Source organism: Dendronephthya gigantea, unplaced genomic scaffold (genome assembly GCF_004324835.1).
Source record: "Dendronephthya gigantea isolate DGI-Jeju-01 unplaced genomic scaffold, DenGig_1.0 000097F, whole genome shotgun sequence".
Taxonomy (NCBI): Eukaryota; Metazoa; Cnidaria; class Anthozoa; order Malacalcyonacea; family Nephtheidae; genus Dendronephthya; species Dendronephthya gigantea.
In genome coordinates, this window is record NW_021163107.1 from 452,683 (window position 1) to 471,200 (window position 18,518).

At 37.4% G+C, this 18,518-nt stretch overlaps 1 protein-coding gene across 1 annotated transcript in view; it reads left to right on the forward strand.

Moving 5' to 3' along the window:
* LOC114534120 (xanthine dehydrogenase/oxidase-like) overlaps window positions 1-13,715 on the forward strand; it is a 22,911-nt gene extending 9,196 nt beyond the window's left edge. Inside the window, exons 8-28 of the mRNA XM_028555666.1 lie at window positions 598-678; window positions 1,109-1,150; window positions 1,839-1,977; window positions 2,356-2,505; window positions 2,823-2,902; window positions 3,046-3,155; window positions 3,612-3,716; window positions 3,823-3,901; window positions 4,432-4,546; window positions 5,014-5,094; window positions 5,636-5,745; window positions 6,225-6,279; window positions 6,535-6,593; window positions 6,863-7,027; window positions 7,627-7,717; window positions 8,703-8,746; window positions 9,366-9,496; window positions 9,685-9,819; window positions 10,632-10,755; window positions 10,884-10,980; window positions 11,686-13,715. Coding sequence (XP_028411467.1) covers window positions 598-678; window positions 1,109-1,150; window positions 1,839-1,977; window positions 2,356-2,505; window positions 2,823-2,902; window positions 3,046-3,155; window positions 3,612-3,716; window positions 3,823-3,901; window positions 4,432-4,546; window positions 5,014-5,094; window positions 5,636-5,745; window positions 6,225-6,279; window positions 6,535-6,593; window positions 6,863-7,027; window positions 7,627-7,717; window positions 8,703-8,746; window positions 9,366-9,496; window positions 9,685-9,819; window positions 10,632-10,755; window positions 10,884-10,980; window positions 11,686-11,864 — 2,172 coding nt within the window. The 3' untranslated portion in view covers window positions 11,865-13,715. The remainder of the gene's footprint in view (window positions 1-597; window positions 679-1,108; window positions 1,151-1,838; window positions 1,978-2,355; window positions 2,506-2,822; window positions 2,903-3,045; window positions 3,156-3,611; window positions 3,717-3,822; window positions 3,902-4,431; window positions 4,547-5,013; window positions 5,095-5,635; window positions 5,746-6,224; window positions 6,280-6,534; window positions 6,594-6,862; window positions 7,028-7,626; window positions 7,718-8,702; window positions 8,747-9,365; window positions 9,497-9,684; window positions 9,820-10,631; window positions 10,756-10,883; window positions 10,981-11,685) is intronic.
* The last annotated feature ends 4,803 nt before the right edge of the window (window positions 13,716-18,518 follow it).

Consider the following 18,518-nt stretch of genomic DNA (forward strand, 5'->3'; position numbering starts at 1 on the left):
ATAAATAAAAGTCAATCGCAAGTTTCTTTATTTTTAGATTTTAAATATGTAAACTTTGAGTCTGCAAAAAGTAATCGTGTGATTGATTAATCTGATAGACAATATCGCATTTGATTAGCTTGTGTACTCTCATTGGTGGTATGGTGAACCTCTCTAAAATGCCTTTTAGATAAGTCCGTTCCACCTGCCACACGTCTTTATCCACGCAAACGCATAAAAAGTATAAAGCGATCCTACTTTCTTGACAAATCATCTCGCTAGCCAATCACTTGGACGGATTTCGGTTTTCGCTCAAATTAAGTTGCCAACAGTGAAAATAGGCGTAGGTGTAATTTTCGAATTTATTTTCTTGTTTACTCTAAGAAATTTGAAATAAAATTGAAGGTTATTATAATTACCCGCGAATATCCTTGTTTTTGCCACATGGTGGTAATTATTTTTAATTTAGACACAGGAGTTAAAGCTAGAGTGTCTCGCTCCCATGAGCCAATGCCCACCTTTCTTTACGTTTAGGAAGGAGGCTAAGAGATTTTTGTGAATTTATTCTTGAGAAGGTGTATCGTTTCTATAAATTAACCTGCGTAAATAAATGTTTAGGCTTCAGGCGAGGCTGAATACATAGATGATATACCCAGGCTAGAGGGAGAAATTTATGGAGCATTTGTTACAACGACAAAGGTAATAAGAACACAGGGTCTGTTGAAAAAATCTATGAAGTCTTCAATGAGAGAGATAGCTGTATTTGCGGAAAACGATACGACATGCAGTCCAAACTTTTCAGATTTGTGTTTTAAACATTTCGGATCATTGGCAGTGCATGGCATGTAAATTGATTTTCCAGCCAATGAACAGAGCTTGTTTGCCATTACTCGAGCTTTAACAGCCTCGGATGAGATTTCTTGAAAGGAATTTTTAAAAAAGAACTTTAACGAATTGGAAAATGTCAGGAAAAGATCCAGACAATTCTAATTGAACTTTTTCCTGTATCGTTTGCAGCAAAACAGCGAAACATTTCAGCACGGTACACCGAAATTAGGCAGTGCTCTCCCTAATTTTGACATCCTGCTAAAATTATCATTGTTATAATCTTTATATTCTTTTTTTCAAGGGTAACTGTAAGCTATCAAGCGTGGACGTATCTGAAGTTTTGGTAAGAAAATCAATATTGATCGATATTAGTTTAAGTGATGCAATTTTGTATTAGCATTCCCATTTCAGCGACGCTAAGAAGTTAATATCGGTACAGTGTGTACTGTTTTCATCATTCGTTCACGACTCGTACAGTAAGTACCGAAAACAGGAGCAGTCGCGTCCCCCCCCCCTTTTCCCTCCCTGGCACAATCTAAAATAGTCGATTTTCGGGGGGGCATCGCTTTTGTTTCCAGTATTTACTCTGTGCGGAATCAGGGCGAATAGACCTTCAACTTCAGTTGTGATGGTACTAGAAATTCCTTACACAAACAATCTCGCATCAAAGTGGCTTCGATGAATCACTACCGTCAGGCATCGTGCGCTAAAGGAAAAGGATTATTATAAGCATTTGTACACATTTTTATTGTAAACATACTTAGACTTACCTGCGGTCATGTTCAGTGCGAATGGAATTATTTAATATTATTATTTACATTGTGAAATATGTAAGATAGAACATTATATAATAACTACAATGGAACACGCAATTTGATTGGTTAGTAAGTTTACAACGCTTTCTGAAAGTCTCGCAATATCCCGCGTGCAGTATCACGCTATCCTGTTGTCCTGCACGGGAAACCATTTAGTATTCCTTTACTCTACAATTTTGCAGGCTCAACAGCAATAACCAGTCCTTCTTGTTACAGAAAATACCCGGCGTATTAAAATATATTTCTGCAAAAGATATTCCTGGTGAGAATAATTTTGTGCCTGAGGGCAAGGAAAAAATATTCTGTGAAGACGATGTTGAATATGCCGGCCAGGCAGTTGGAATGATCATTGCAAGTACGTATGGTCATGCACTGCAGTAAAAAGGGGTGCATATGCAGCCTTTTCTAGCGAGAGACAACCTCTGTGCCTGCTTAAAACCACTTTGACCTACTGTGTTGCCACCACGTCGAGAACCTTGAAATTTTCAATTGTGTGATAAGAATAATTGCACGGGTGAAGGCCCGGGTTATTAGCGAATGAAAGCTCAGCATATAAAAAATAGAGGTTATGATTTTTAATTATTAATTCACCATGCAAAATTTCAAGAATAGATTTGTTTCATTTTGAATTGTTGCCGGTCTTAAATGATGTTAATTATGTGCAGTTGTAAGTACGAGAAAACAGAAAATATGTGTTTATAATCATACGTGCATGTGTATATGTATACTCTAGTTAGCCAAAGCTTGGCCGATGAAGCTGCTGAGAAGGTGAAGATAACGTATTCCGACTGCAAGAAACCAATCATATCAATCCAAGACGCAATTGAAGCCTCGTCATTTTTCTCAGATCAAATTGTAAATCAAACCTTTGGCGATATTGATGGTAAGAAATAAATTGAAATTTGTTTTCAAATTGCAATTGAGTTTGTGGGAGGTGTAGGATCGAGCAATTACACACATTAAAAATTGGCCTGTTTTTGGTAAAACTTTGTGTTCACCACTGAATAAAACTCGTGATATTGAGCATTGCTGGTGTATTTAGCAAAACAGTAAATCCAGCTTTGCTCCAACAGCTGGCAACTGCCGGAAATATTCGTCTAGAACATCAAATAAATTCGACGTCCTCTTCTACTGGATTTCCCCTAGTTTCAAACTTTCGTTGCCGTTTCATGATTTATACACCAGATTTATTGTTCGCAGGAGCTATGGCGTCATCAACGCATATTATCACCGGGGAAATTTCACTAGGGACACAACATCACATTCACATGGAAACACACGTATGTATAAATTCATTCATCGATGTCTTGTTTTAAATCTAAAATTCAGTAGTTTTTAACGTACATCTGTATCGCTATCGGTTTCTCTTTCGTAGATATTTCCATGTGTACGTACCTTAATTTTTTAAATATTTTTGAAATAGACGTGTCTTTGTATCCCAAGCGAGGAAGAGATGAAGGTCTACGCTGCGACACAATCTACTAAGACCACTCAGATGTCAATAGCTCAGGTTTTGAACATACCAGTGAACAGGTAGGTTACATGCCTACGTCTTTTTATGTTCGTATATTTTTGTGACTATTTTGTGCCCTTAAGTACACTGAGTTAAAAGTTAACTAGTCTTTTATACAACTGACACGTAAGGTGCTAAGGTTCATTCCAACTTTAATAAAAACAATACCAAAACAGTCTGCGGGGGCTTGCACCAGCGGTATTCCGCAAAAGAATAAGGTCGATAAAAAGTCCAGAATTTTATCGAGGCGTTATCAGACGTCCTTTCATAGTTCTATAATCAATCATCATCATAATCATCCTCTGATAGTAAAATCATTTTGCCGTCAACTAAAGATACGTGTGACGAAATCTAATGAACACAATTTTGCCCACAAACGTTGAAAGAAAGACAATAATACCAGGACAGCTATGCAGACAAGACATGCTAAATATTTATCAGGCTACAATACTCAAATCAATCTTATAATAATTTAGTGTCAGTGTTTCATGCAAGCGATGTGGTGGAGGTTATGGCGGGAAAATATTTCGTGCTGCAGTCAACTCAAGCGCTTGTGCTCTGGCGGCTTACGTCATGAACAGGTAATTGAAAAATCTTAGTCTTAAAGATTTTATGAATAGAACACGACCTTTTATAATCTGTATTAATTTGGTTGATCTAAATTTATTAAATAAACTCGTGTTTTAGACCTGTGCGTTTGAGAATGAACCTCAAAACCAACATGGAAATGGTTGGGAAGAGATTTTCTTACCTCGCAAAGTACAAGGTATTTTCACACTGACGTGTCAAATTAAAACCTTTCAAAATTTTAATCCGTGCAAAGTTTTTTGCTAGAATGCTAGTTGATCGTTATGAAATGGGGCATACTAGTTGAGGCAAATTTAGTAATATTTTTAAGTTAAACGTCGTCGTTGGATATAATTATTATTTATTTTTTTACAAATCAGCAGCGGGCGGAATCACAGCCTTTCTTGCAATCCGATTAGCTGTAACAGTGGGCGAAATCCTAGCCTTTCCGGTATCTTTCCTGCGAACGAAATTAATTGATTTGGGCAGGATTGAACACGCCCAAAGTCTTCACAGTTGTTAGCTATCAACATTTTTGTATTCTTTTATACCCGAATCGGTTTCAACAATATCGTTCAATGTTGTTGACAAGTCTGAACACAACGTTCAATGCTGTTAAACCGCGATCTAAGAGTTTTTAGCCCTGGTGATATACTTCATGTAAGTATGACTGTAATGTTTGAGATGAAGTTAAAGTTCTGCTTCCCTTCAATTTGACAAAATATTTAGATTGGTGTTTCGGAAGAAAGCTTATTGAAAGGCATTGATATCACATGTTACGCGGCTTGTGGAAATGCGACAACTGAATGTATACTAATGTTCTTCCCTCTGATTCTGGATAATGGTGAGTTATTAGTGCATGGTCATCAAGTTGTCTTTTTTGCTTGAGAGGAACAAAATAGCAGTCAACGGCAAACTGACTTCCGTATCCCTGCGTTTTTGGATGTTCAATTAATTACTCCGGCGTCAACGACGGAGTTGAAAATTCGCCTAGGTTTTGTTTTTTTTTTATTATTTTTCGTCGTCGCAAGTGCGTTTTGACGCGAAATATACTTGTATTTGAAAAGGGTATGTGACCGTATTTATCTACGTCACAGTTTTGTCTCCCAAGAGTTGTGGTGCACAGGAATTTGTTAAAAACGTTACTCAGCTGCAAATAATACCTTGAGCATGCGCATTAGCTTCAATTTTATAAACAATAATCAAGGTCAAAGGCAGCGGCAAATAATTGAATCTGCTCGCCACCGACAAATCACGATATTTTGCTCGACCTCGTTTAATAATTGGCTCTATTGTTTTGTTCTTCTTTAGCGTATTATTGTGAAAATTGGAAATTTCAAGGCGTACCTTGCAAGACAAACACAGCAGCCAATTCCTATACACGTTCACCAGGTATCTGTATAATTATAGCTAACGACATATTGTGACACACCTGAACAAATCACTCGTTTACTGCTGCAGCTGCTACCGTTCAAGGCTTCAAGTTTGCTTCAAAACACATGTTTGACGTTTGAAAATGTAGTACGTTTTGCCACGCATCCTTATCATATTTGGATGACACTGACATGTTTAAATTGGGTCTGTTTACATAGAGCGAGTTATCCCAGCTAGGCGAGGTGAAAAACTGCATATAATGTAAGACTAATCAGGTTAAGCCTTTGATGTAATGCGTTTTTTCCCTTGCCTAGCCGGGATAACTCGCTCCATGTCTTAAATTGGGCCAAGAGGCGAATACCTCGCAAACATAATGCTCATATTGAGGGTAACTAAATTGCCAGTAGTTGTATCCAAGTCATTTACTTATTTGATAGCATCGCCGTTTGATTTTGGTAAACATCTGATCACACGTTACCACTGATTGAGGAAGAACTAGTGGAATATTTGTACATTCTTGCGCGTTTCTTCACGAAAATGCGTTCCTGCGATTTTTCAGGGACATTACCAGCGGCTTTCATTACTGAAACAATGATGAATCACTTGGCCAAAGCATTAAACAAGAGCCAAGAAGAGATAAGAGAAATCAACTTCTACCAGAAAGGACAGGTTTGTCTTTTTTTTAAAACGTCTTTTACAAAGATTCAATATGTACACAACTGAGGATAAATTAATTGATCATAACAAAAAAGATGGTGGATGTACATATTACCAGAATGCATTGCGGTCGGAAATCGTTTAAAAAAGCGAACTGACGTCTTGTAAAGGACAGGCATAAAACAGGAAGTTATTTTCTTCGCTGTGTTAAAATTTCACGTAATTAAGTGTTTTCCTTGCCATCTTTTTTCAGTCAATCATTCTAAATGCCCGCAATGCATTCTGGTAAAATGTACATGCCGCCATCTTTTTTGTTACGGTCAATTACGATTTTGTGGCACTTCACTCGATGTAGGTAATTTCTAAAGGTTTTTTTAAAGGATCTCAATTTTGAGTGGAAATGATTCCACTGGAAATTAAGGCCCTTTAAAAACCTTTAGAATATATACACAGCTATTGCATGTTACGAAAGGCGATTTGTTTTCTTTCAGACAACCTACTATCAACAACATCTGCCTTTTTGCAACATGTCTGAAATATGGCAAGGTGAGACTGTAAAAAATTTATTGAACGGTCTAAAAAACTTCAAATCTAATAGAAAGTCCGGGAATTGCTTGTGCTTGCTTTCTTTTCATTTTGACAATTATCATTTAATATCAATTTATTTATCGAAGAAAGCCAAGTATTTTGCAACGTGTGAATCATTTTTTCCCGGTAATTCGTCGCTGATGTACAACTTTAGTGGAAGTAAAATAACCATACACTTCAAATTCGTTATAGTCAGTTGAAATTTAATTGCAGATTTGAAGAAATCAAGTGAATTTGACAAGCGTAGAACTGCTATTGAATCATTTAACAAGGTTTGGTTTACACTTTATTTTCGTCACTTTCGCATCGTCCCACTGACTGGGACTGTCCCAGTCAGTGAACTCCAATACCGATAAAGTAATACAGCCAGTACCTGCAGGCTATATGAATGTCATGTTTATCGTCTGAATTGTATATTCAGGTTCACCGGTCACGTGGCTTTTAGACATACTGACGGTGTTTTCGTCTTATTATGTTATTATGTTATTTTTTAATTTTTAATGATAATCTTGGTAATCTTTGTTTACCTTGTTTTTTCAAGGAAAATCGTTGGCGTAAGCGAGGAATGAGCATAGTGCCACTGAGATGGGGCGTTGGGTATCACCCAGGCGTTCGGTTTACCGCTTATGTCGCAATATTTCGTAAAGATGGCACTATAGCCATATCACATGGAGGGGTTGAAATAGGACAAGGGATAGACACAAAGGTATACCATGTGAATATGTATTGCTTGTTAATAGAATACTCGAATGTAATTTATACACTTCGTACAACTTCATAGCATCTGTTTAATTTATAAACCATGTTTTTTTATTCTATTCTTTTATCTTTTCTTTTGCATTTTTTGCGTTCCAAATCAGCGAGGAAGTCTCGCCCGCTATTGAGGTGGCTTTCAGTTGGTGTATGATAACATAACTAAATCATATCAAGTTCTGTTTGCTGTGTGTTTGCAGTGTGTTTGTGGTCTGTTTTATGCCTGCCCCCAGTCCTCCCTCCCCTCATAACTTTGTTCCAATGCAATTTAGCTACAGATGTATGACTCAGGTATCAAATTATTCAGCATGCAGATAATATGAAAGACATTTTAAAACAACATTTATAGGAGGCCCGCTTTCCCTTCACGATAAATAATAGCATCATGTTATAGATTGTTTTTTATGTGATTCAATCCATGCAACCACAAGCATGCTGTGTATTTCATTTACTTATAGCCATTTCTCCCATTTCGATTTTTTTATACTGATAATTACTGATGCAAAGCCGCGATCCTCTTTTTTAAATATCTTCAATTTTATCTAACTGCAGGTTTGTCAAGTCGCTGCTTACACACTCGGCTTTGGTCTGACTGTTGATAAGATCGCAATTAAACCAGCAACAAGTTTTCTAAATCCAAATGGTATGTCAATTAGTTCCACATTTCTCAGTAGATTTTCTTATTTTTATATGGAAAAACCAACTTTTAATTTGATTTGATGCGCTTTTTACTTCGCCTAGCCAGGATAACTAGCTCCATGTAAACATGCCCTAAATTGGGCATAGAGGCCAATACCTCGCAAACATAATAGGGAGGTTAAGATCGACTTCCGCTACGAGTACCGATACCAATATTCAGTCACGCGCATGCGCAGACGTAACAATCGTCCAAAATGTGATAACACCGGAAGTCGCGAGTACCGTTTTGGGGCTGTACCGAATTGTATTTACTGTATTATTGTCATTTCCTGCAGTTTTTTCTACTAATATTATTTAGTTTTTAGTTGTGTAATGTTTCTGCTTTGTTTGTTGAGACTTAAGGATTGTGATTAGAGTTTTTGATGTGAATACAGCCGCTATACTCCGCCGTGTTTATTTACTTACGGAAGTCACAATCTTAACGCTTTAAAGTTTCCACGCTGCCAAACAGTAATACGTCATGTATTTTTGTATCGGTACTGGTAGTGGAAGTAGATCTTAACCTCCCTATCAACTGATTGAGGAAGGAATAATGGATCATTTGTACATTCTTGCACGTTTCTTCATGAAAATGCGTTCCTGTGATTCTTCAGGGACATTAATACTAGTGGCTTTTATTACCGAAACAATGATGAATCATTTGGCCAAAGCATTAAACAAGAGCCAACATGAGATCAGAGAAATCATTTAGTTCCACATTTCTCAGTAGATTTCTCAGAAGTCAATTATATAGGGACAAAAACATCGTGACATCGTGGCAGTTGGAACTACCAAACTGATTTTGTGTTACGTGGAGAACTTGAGTGCCTTTTCACTGATATTGACCTGGAAGTCAGTATTCCAACGTGTCGCTCATAAGTGAATTCCGCTATTGAAAGAGGTCAACAGTGTTATGAACTATCCCCTGAAATACATTTTTTTGTTCACAGGTGCAGGAACTGGGGGAAGTATAACAAGTGAATTATGCTGTGAGGTGTGATGAGTTTTCATTTGCCTAGCTTAGTGTAAACGATGTAACGGCAACACAACTTTAACTCATTAGTCTGACACTAGACTTTTAGTCTGAGTTTGAGTAGGAGGTAAAGTACTAGTGTTATTTAAAAACCAAACAGGCCTTTGGTCCGCTTTTCAGTGGTGTGGGGCAATGGAAGGGGTATTTTTCCAGAATCCTAGTCTTGAGGGGAAGGGAGGGGCTAAACCATGGCCATCAAAAGTTGCTTCGAGAATTCATCAAAGGAAATCTTGGAAGGATAACATTTATCAAGGTCAAAACATTCCTTGTATGAAATGGAGTGGACATCTATAATTAAGGGGCATTTTATTATCCGCTTATCGACATATCGGCATATACTATTAAGCCTGTTTAAACTTTTTATTGGCTGAACTTTGAAATTATTGATTTGAACAAAAAATAAAGGTACTTTGAAGACGAACAGAAAAAATATTGAAATTCATTGAAACAGTTAATTCTCAGTTGAAAAAGAATGGGGAGCCCTTCAAAATCCTGAGCATCCCATATGGAATTTAAATACATGGTGATATCATTATTTCACGTTTAACTTATTTAAAAACTGTATCTTGTGTTTGTGCAGGCGGTCATACATTGCTGCAATATGCTGAAGGAAAGAATATCACCCGTAGCAAAAGATATGCCACAAGCCACATGGCCTGAGATTATTGACAAGTGTTATGAAGAGGGTGTTGATTTGTCTGCAAAATACATGTATGTATTTACATGTAGTGCTTGTAGAAATTACTGTTTTAAATGATGAATTTTGCAATTCTCATACTCTGGTGCCTGTGTCTTAATTGGCTGGGTGTGTCACTGATCTCAATATAGTTCGAGGCAAATGTGAACAGCGCCATCTTTGCACTCCCAGTTCGTGGCTTCACCTATTGGTTTCTTTTTAGGTTGTTACCAAAGCCTCCTCAGCCGTTTTTTAATTATAACATTTTCGCTGCGACTTGTACGGAGGCCGAGATTGATGTGCTCACTGGAGAGACAGAAATACTCAGAACGGATATTTTGTTTGACTGTGGAAAAAGGTAGGCACAGAGTTGCAAAAAAGCTGCGAGTAGGCGGGTGCCACCCGGAGGAAGGTTTGCTTTGAATGAGGTTTGTGAGGAAGGTTCAAAATTGAACACTCCAATTGATCACATGCACGTACCAAAACGTGAAATATTTCTTTACGCTGGTTGCCTCTTGACTTAGTGAGGTAACGTCATTTTGAGGAAGGTTTTCAAAACTTAAAACTTAAATCCTACCGGAGGAAGGTTGAACTCCTTTTACAACTCTGAGTAGGCTGTAGGCAGTGATTCCGTTAACTTGCACAGTACAAAATTGTGTATAAAGCTACATAAAACCAACAGATCTTGATTTACAATACTAGCTATACTCATATTAGGGACGGGAAACTCAATCTTAGACGGGAAAGTTGATGGCAAAAACCTGAATATAAATAGGGATAGATAAATTTATACGTACGATGTGTGGGTTAATAAAAGGTGTCGTAATTATTACGACCATGATTTTGGTTTTTAAATAATTCAGCCTTGTTCCGCCCATGACCGTACGTGTTGATATTTGAGAAACTCGTCTGATTTTTCCGTCTAAATGCGACGTCTGAATTAGGCCTAAGGCTAGTTTCTCGTCCAGACGGAACTCCCGTCCAACTTACCCGTCTTTTTAGACGGAAAAATTCGGTCGAGAAACTCGTCTGTGACCAGATTCATATCTGACAAGCTTCCCGTCTCTGATATGAATTCGGCTAATATTGGATAATAGTGTGCGAGGAAAGAGATTGACTATTTATTAACTATTTGTGCGAGGAAATGATAGGTGGTGTTCTTTTTTGCAGCATGAATCCTGAAATTGACATTGGACAAGTGGAAGGAGCATTCATCATGGGTCTTGGTTATTGGTTGACTGAGAAAGCAATATATGATCCTCTGTCTGGTCTGGAACTTACTAATGGAACATGGGTGTGTATTTCTTCTCAATGCATGGGTAAAAAAATGCCTTATTAGTATGGCGCGTATAATGAGGCAAGCTACACTTGTTTGCTATAAAGTTTATGTGTTCGACTTGAAAATACCTACTTTTATTTTAGGATTACCACCCCCCGTTTTCAAAAGATATTCCAATAGATTTCCGGGTGAACTTTATTAAAGATGCCCCAAACCCGCTTGGTGTTCTTGGCTCAAAAAGTAAGTTCTTTATTGAGAAATTCAATGTCATGTGTCATGTTATATTTTGTAGTATTTTTGGTTTATGTGCATTAAAATGAGATTGCATTTACGAGCAAAAGAGGTTAATTGTAAAATAGTAAAAGCGGAGTATTTTATTTACCTCATTCAGTGGCGTAACTAGAATGATAATACACCTTATGCATAGTGACGTAACAAACCGTGATGCCTGCAGGGAATTCTGGTTATTTCAAAATTCAAAATTTCAAAATTCAAAATTTCCCGCCGTGACTACTAAGACCAGAATTCCCTGCAGGTGTCACGCTTATTACTTCATTATGCCTAAGGTCTATTGGGGGTGGGGTGGCGTTTACTCGTGTATTCAGTTCTGCTTCTGTCAGACGGATTTCTATTGTGTAAGCTATTGCACTCTGCATTTACAAAAGAATACGTCGGACACAACTTAATAAGCTCGCACTCCTCCGACTTTTAAAACTAAACAACATGCTTGAGATAAGCGAAGGATTTATATGCATACAATTTCAGGGAGTATTTTAAATGCAATTTTATTGCAAATTGGCTCAAGTTTTCTTATTCGTAGCCCACGCTATAATTATTAGGTCGCGCCAGTGACTTTCTCTTATGCGCTCACATTAGTATATGTTAATTATCAGTTTATAAATTCTACGATTCAATTATGCTCTTGGCTTTATTTGTGGTTTAAAGCTACTGGTGAACCACCTCAGTGTATGTCATCTTCCTGTTTGTTCGCTGTCCAAGATGCGATATATCACGCTCGTGAGGAGACTGGGCAAGACAAAGATTACTTTCCGCTTGATGGTCCAGCTACAGTTGAGGTCACACAGTTGAAGTGTTTAGTTGATCCAACACAATTTATTATTTAACGAATGCGAAAAAAATTTGAAGAGTGAGAAACATAACCTCAATATTAGTTTTCAGGCGAAGATAAAATTCTTATGCCGACCATTATTTAGCCATTGAAAAAGGGGATTAGTCGTTTCTATTAGATATAACTGATCAATAAAATTTTTTATTCATAGCACGGATGAGTCGAGGTTCTTCTAAGTGGGGCCTAGCCAGAAAAACGTTAATACGAATACCCGATCTTTCTCGCGCACAAATATGTGACAATTTCCATGAAAATAAATAATAGATACCAAGAAATCAGTTAAAAATCAATAATAAAAATCGATTGCTTAGAACATTATCGGGATTGAGGACTCGTTAGGACCGCAGAAGAACATGACAACATTATGAGCGTGACGTTTTCACCAACTGCTAAATACCAATTCAGCGGTCCAGTCAAATCGGCCTGATGCATATAATTGTCCCCCGCCCCCACGTTTTAATAATTACCACATCGAAACCAGGAGGGGAAAGTTTAATTAGATTCAAGCAGACTTGTTTAAAAAATTTGCACATATTGTCACACAAGGCCCTTGATGGCTGACTCTCATATGTGGCAATCGTTTATTGGCCACTGATGTTTATTGCTGGCGATGTGCTTTTTTGTCACCAATCACTGACGAGGATTCAAGGCGGGACATTAGGCACAAACATGTTACGCGTCAAACTGGCCGATTTCGATGTTAAGGGCGGCCTCCACCTACTGTTATACGTACAAAAAAATTAACTACGACGGCCGGTTTCGTATCACTGAGCATGCGCCAAGTCGGCCGCACTGATTGTACCAGTGGACTGTATGTACAAAGTGTGTTTCGCCTGCGAGCAATATGTTTCGCCTGCGAGCAATATGCGCCTGTTCGCAGGCTGGAATGTGTGCAGACAGTGCGATAAACACGTCATATTGATGCATTAGCAAACTCATAAAGTGATCGCAGAAGGTTATGAATTTGTTATGAATTTGTTTCTACGAAGTTCGCTGACTCCGGTCTAATGAGCTTTTGGGAAACGATTATCAAAGTTTGTGTATTTTTTCGCGGGAAACGAAGAATTTGTGATTACAATATTATGCAATACAAAGCAAGTTGACAAAAAAAATTAATTGAATTTATTGAATATGCTGTAACTTTCCTGATAGGCGATAATCTTTCCTCAATCCCACAACAACAATCCTCCATCGTTGTGCGTGTTTTGAAAGCTCGCACTTTTGCCGCACTTGAGTGGGTGTTTTTGAGAACCTGATTGTGAAGGTTTACCTTAAATCTTTCCTTGATTTAGAGGAGTTGTTTTTCTCGATCAACAATAATACAATTTCTGGGTCACATGAGCGTGAGTGAGTGCATTCCTTGAGTACAGGCGCATAGTGAAATATTTAAGTTGAGTTCGCAACCGCTACCTGTAATTTCTACCTTGCCGTGTTCAAAACAGAACATTGTTTCTGACAGGTTGTGCGGTTTAGTGAAAGGGTCAAAGATAGCGAGCTCTTGTAACATTCGCCGATCGTTTGCACAAAGTGGCAACACATTGGCATTGCAAGCCCAGCGAAACTTTGTTTGCACTAAGTAGGATAAATAAATAAAGTGATGTATGTATGTATTATACGAATGTATGTATGAATGGCAAAACCATTTGTTTGCAGATAGTGGGGGCACTATATTGCAAAGCTGAGTTGCCTAACTAGCGTTTATTTTCGTGTTGTGCCTCACGTCTCACGACCCGACGAGATTACGTGTTGTCTAATATGCTTAGCTTATCTGGGGATATATCTTTCAATTATAAACGTCACCGTTCACCCCGGGTTATATTCGTTCGTAATTGATATACACTGGTAATTTATATACATATACTGTAGTTAATATAGATATATTGTATTCTAAACTGTCTGTCTGACTGTCTCTAGGCCTCAGCTTCGCAATTCATTCTTACAATTTTTTACGTCTCATCTATAGATAGAGTATTATAAAGACAAGTTTCCTGTTTGTGAATTTAGCATAACCAGAATTATGGCGCCATTTTTTTTTAATTAAATATAATTGCAACTATTACTGAGGCATTTCTTTATTTTCTTATGTAGAAGACGTGATATAAATATGCTAATATTCCCAAAAGATTATTTTAATTTCTTTTGTTTCTCTGCCTCCTCATAGTCCTTGTGTCTCCTTGGCATTTGTTATTGAAACATATATTCAGTTGATAATCGGTAACCATAGGAATACATAAACACACACTTCATGTGGCAACAATAATATTATAATTATAGAAATATTAAGATATTTTACGGAACTTTTATGTCAACACATCGCGGTATGTATTTTCGTCTGTGAAGATTTACACGAAGATTCATTTAAATCCTAAGCCCGGAACAAAATTATTAATTTCACGGGCATGCAAACGCTTCCGTGTTGACTTCCGTTGCTAAGTAATCTAAACACATTATCACCAGAAGACGGCAGCTGTGATTATGGCTGGCATTATCCAATCAAAAGGCCGCTGCGAACAGAGCACGGATACGTTGTCGTGGATTCGCTCTAACATTTGAAATAAATTTAGGCCTTTTTCTTTCAATTTCAATAACAATACTTTAAAGAGTCTTTGTGTTGACCTGCATCGCCACTTGATAAACATGAAACGTGGTCACAATTGGCGATGTACGCAAGGCCTGGCATCATGGGATAACAAAAATAATAAGATTTAGTGTATCTGTGCAAACCGCAGCGGAAAGGACTCGGTGTATATGCATTTTATACCTGATAACTGACATCATATAAAGTACAATTGTTTGATGCACATTGGTGTACAAAGAAATCGGGTTTAATATTTACATATATCAACAAAGATGATCGATATTCTCGTCGCTCAAAAGGACTGCTTGGAAGAAAATTGTGATTACTCCGACAAGACTTTATCGAAGGACGACATTAACTGTGAATTAAATGAATCGTGCTGGACTGAGGATGAATGTGATTCAGATGAAGATGAAGATGAACTTAATTTAAGTTTTCGCGATGGAATGAAGCGAAGTGCATCTGATGAATTTTGTCACGACTTGAAGCGGATAAAATTTGACAATAATGTTCGAGATTTGTCAAACAAATTCTCATATAAACTTGATTTAGTTTTTAAAGTGGACACAAGCGAGTCGGAGACGGGAATGAGGAACAATCATATCAACAAACTCCAAGATATCTCACACAAAAGTGTTAAAAAAGCCAAAGATAAATAAGTTAATGAATGAAGCCAAATAGCGAATAAAAGTCAGTATCATTCGCTCGTAATTTATTCACATCTGAGACTTACACAACTGATAAGTTTCGAATACAACTATATATCTGTTTCAAAATAGTCCTGAGACCTGGATTAATATGCACCAAAAGCAATCTTGCTAGAGCAAGCAGTAATGATATTACAAGACAATAAATAAGAAACGAACGAATTAACGCTAATAAAATTAGCTAGCATTGAAGGGATGAAAGTGCACTATAGAAGTATGTACAATTTGTGAAAATAAAGCATTGTACATCGAGTATAAAGTGATTTTTCTTTCTTGAAATGTTCTGTAATCGAAATTACGACTGAATAAGAACACAAAGGCTAAAATCTGTTGTGCATTTGGCCACAGAAATAGTGTTATAAGGTGGTTAAAGAGGTTGACCGCAAAATGAACACTAATAGATACCCTTATTAGATTATTAGATTGCGGCAAACGGCAAAGTCTGAATAGAGCAGTTATCTATTAAAAGATATAGCTCGGTTATCATCAGACCAAATTATAAATTATTTATTCCCTTATAGTGTAGAGGTCAAGGAGAGTTACCTGAATTCGTTTACCTTTAAATTTGCCGTTAGCGGTTTGCAGTATGCCTTCTTGTTAACCTTAAAGTAATACTTTGTTTCTGCGGCCGGTATAACCGTGATAATTTTTAACGTTCAAACAAGCAACGAAGCCGAGTCTTTGGCAAACCAGTTTTCAAGCTAAGGTTCATTTTAGTGAACCGAGAGACCGGAATATCTATATACTACAGATACGAAATGCTCATATGCGTTTTCATTGACTTTATTTAATTCTTCAGTATATACATTGAGATTCCCAACCTCATTCCCAGGGTATGCGGCCGACTATGCGTTGAGGCCTTGTTTATATACCGTAAATGTATATTGTATACGCTTTAATTCTCTATAGTGATTCGATCGTGTCATTCGTACTAAATATATGCAGTAGTTCGCCGTTATCATTTGCTTCCCGTCTTCTGGTGTGAGTGAATTTCCAAATTGGTTTGGTGCGTTCATCCATAGCTTGCGGTATTTATAATGCAAGAGCCTGCAAAGGCTTTAAACTTCTTGACCTTTAACGAGCGAAAATTCGTTTTATAAACTATACAAACTAGCTATTACACTAAAATTCATGATCTGAAATACATTGAGCAACTCAAAATGTGTTCAAATAGTTTTTAGCAATTTAACAGTCGCGTGTGGCTGTTGATATAAACAGGATCCTCATCGATTTTCTATGTTACGCAACGGCAGTCTGCTTGAAAACCTCAAATGGTTTCTTATCATGGAACACTATACCAGGCTTGAAAACGTTTTGCAAACCCCAAACGCAATTAAAAAGTATGATCATATGCACTATATAATCTAAAAACTGTGTTATAATGTAAAGATTTCTTGGGGTAACGTCTAGAGAAAAATGACGTTTGAATCAAAGCTGCTTTTGTATTCACTTCATGCGTAGACAGCGTTGTATAATGGCGTTGAACATTGTTGATAGCGGCATTTATTTGGCGCATTATATTTTGAGAACCGGTTAAGAACTTACTCAACTTAGTTCACTAACTAATCCAAAGAATTAAGCTAATATGTAGATAAACTTTGAGCGGCACCGCGAAAAGGTTTTATGTTTTGAATGTTTTATGTTTTGAATACGGCGCGACTTTTGAATACGACTTTTATACGTATATAGCCCTGGAGTGCATGAGCAGAATTCTGCGAAATATTTCTCGAAGTAGTGATAATTTTATAGGTAAAAATATCTCCTCTCAACATATTACAGGATGGAAAATTCTGGCGCGAATACACGTATACAATAATAGTTACCGTACAATAATAAGCAAATTTAATTTTTGCTTTTTACTATATATATAGTATTAGTTTGAACCTAACCACATTAGGGATCATTCTACAAGAAGACTTTATGACTGCACGGAACAAAAGTCCAAGAAATGTAGAAAATATGAATTGTGAAAATAAAATATTTTGTCACTGTGTCGAAAAGCCTCTGACTGCACTGCTCAGACTGACATTACGCTCATGCAGAACATGAAACTGTAGCGAAATAATATACGCCTATTTTGCTGAATAATATGTAAAGGAGGCATTATTGCTGTATGTATATGCCTCCTCTTGCCAGTCTTGGTCAATTTGAAACTTTCAGGAAAATATAGCTAGTATTTCATCACATTATAACCAAGGAGCAGCGTGGCAGCGCCTTCAAACAACAGGCAGAGTCAGGGATTATTCTATTGTGCAATAATCTGAACCAATTTATGCAGGGCACAAATATAAACAACATTTTGTGCTGTGATAAAATACTATAGCATCAAATGTGGTATAACAACTGCCTAAATAAACAAAACACTTCTGGACGTTTCGACCGGAGGGCCTTCGTCAGGAGATTTACTCAGAGTTACTCTGACGAATGCCCACAGGTCGAAACGTCGAGAATTGTTTTGTCTATTTAGGCAGTTGTTATACCACATTTGATGCTATAGTATTTATCACAGCACAAAATCATTAATGTTGTTTATATTTGTGCCCTGCATAAATTGGTTCAAATTATTGCACAATAGAATAATCCCTGACGCACTTAACACGTATGTACACATGTGTCATGCACTTGTGACTATGATGACCTACACGTCACCTATTCGTGTCGTAAAATTGAGCACGAATGACAAAAATTAATATTTTAATTCGGTCCACGCATTCTATGAAGAAATAATTGTAAGTCGAAATTGTCACGAGCTAATAGCGAGCTTTAGCAGTGACTACGAGTACGACTACGAGTACGAGATTCGTCATTCTCGCGCGTTGTTTGCTTACGCCATCAGCCAAAACTCGTAGTCGTTGGGCTTTCGAGTACGAAGTTTATCAAAAAACTCGTACTCAAATGCCCGGCGACTACGAGTTTTGACTGATGGCGTAAGCAAACAACGCACGAGAATGACGAATCTCGTACTCGTAGTCGTACTCGTAGTCACTGCTAAAGCTCCCTATTGACATGCATGGGCGCGTGCTAAGTGCACCAGTGCCGCCAACCTTGAGAGGAACAGAAGCTACGTTTCATTTTCATGGATGTTTTGAAATTATATTATTTTATTTTGAAAAATTAACACACGGGTAAAAATTAGGCACTCCGCTCTAAGCATCCATTATAATGGCAGGGGATAAAGGTGGGAGGTGCATGACGCATGCCTTGATATCGTGGATTACAAAGGGATAAAAAAAACATAGGCATTTGAACGAGAGGTCTAGACGTTGAGAGTCGGTTTAATAAGCCGAGGGGGGGGGGATGCATTAATAATAGTTTACGGACGAAAGATGTTTGGTTACCCATGGTATTTGGGTGAAAGTATCTG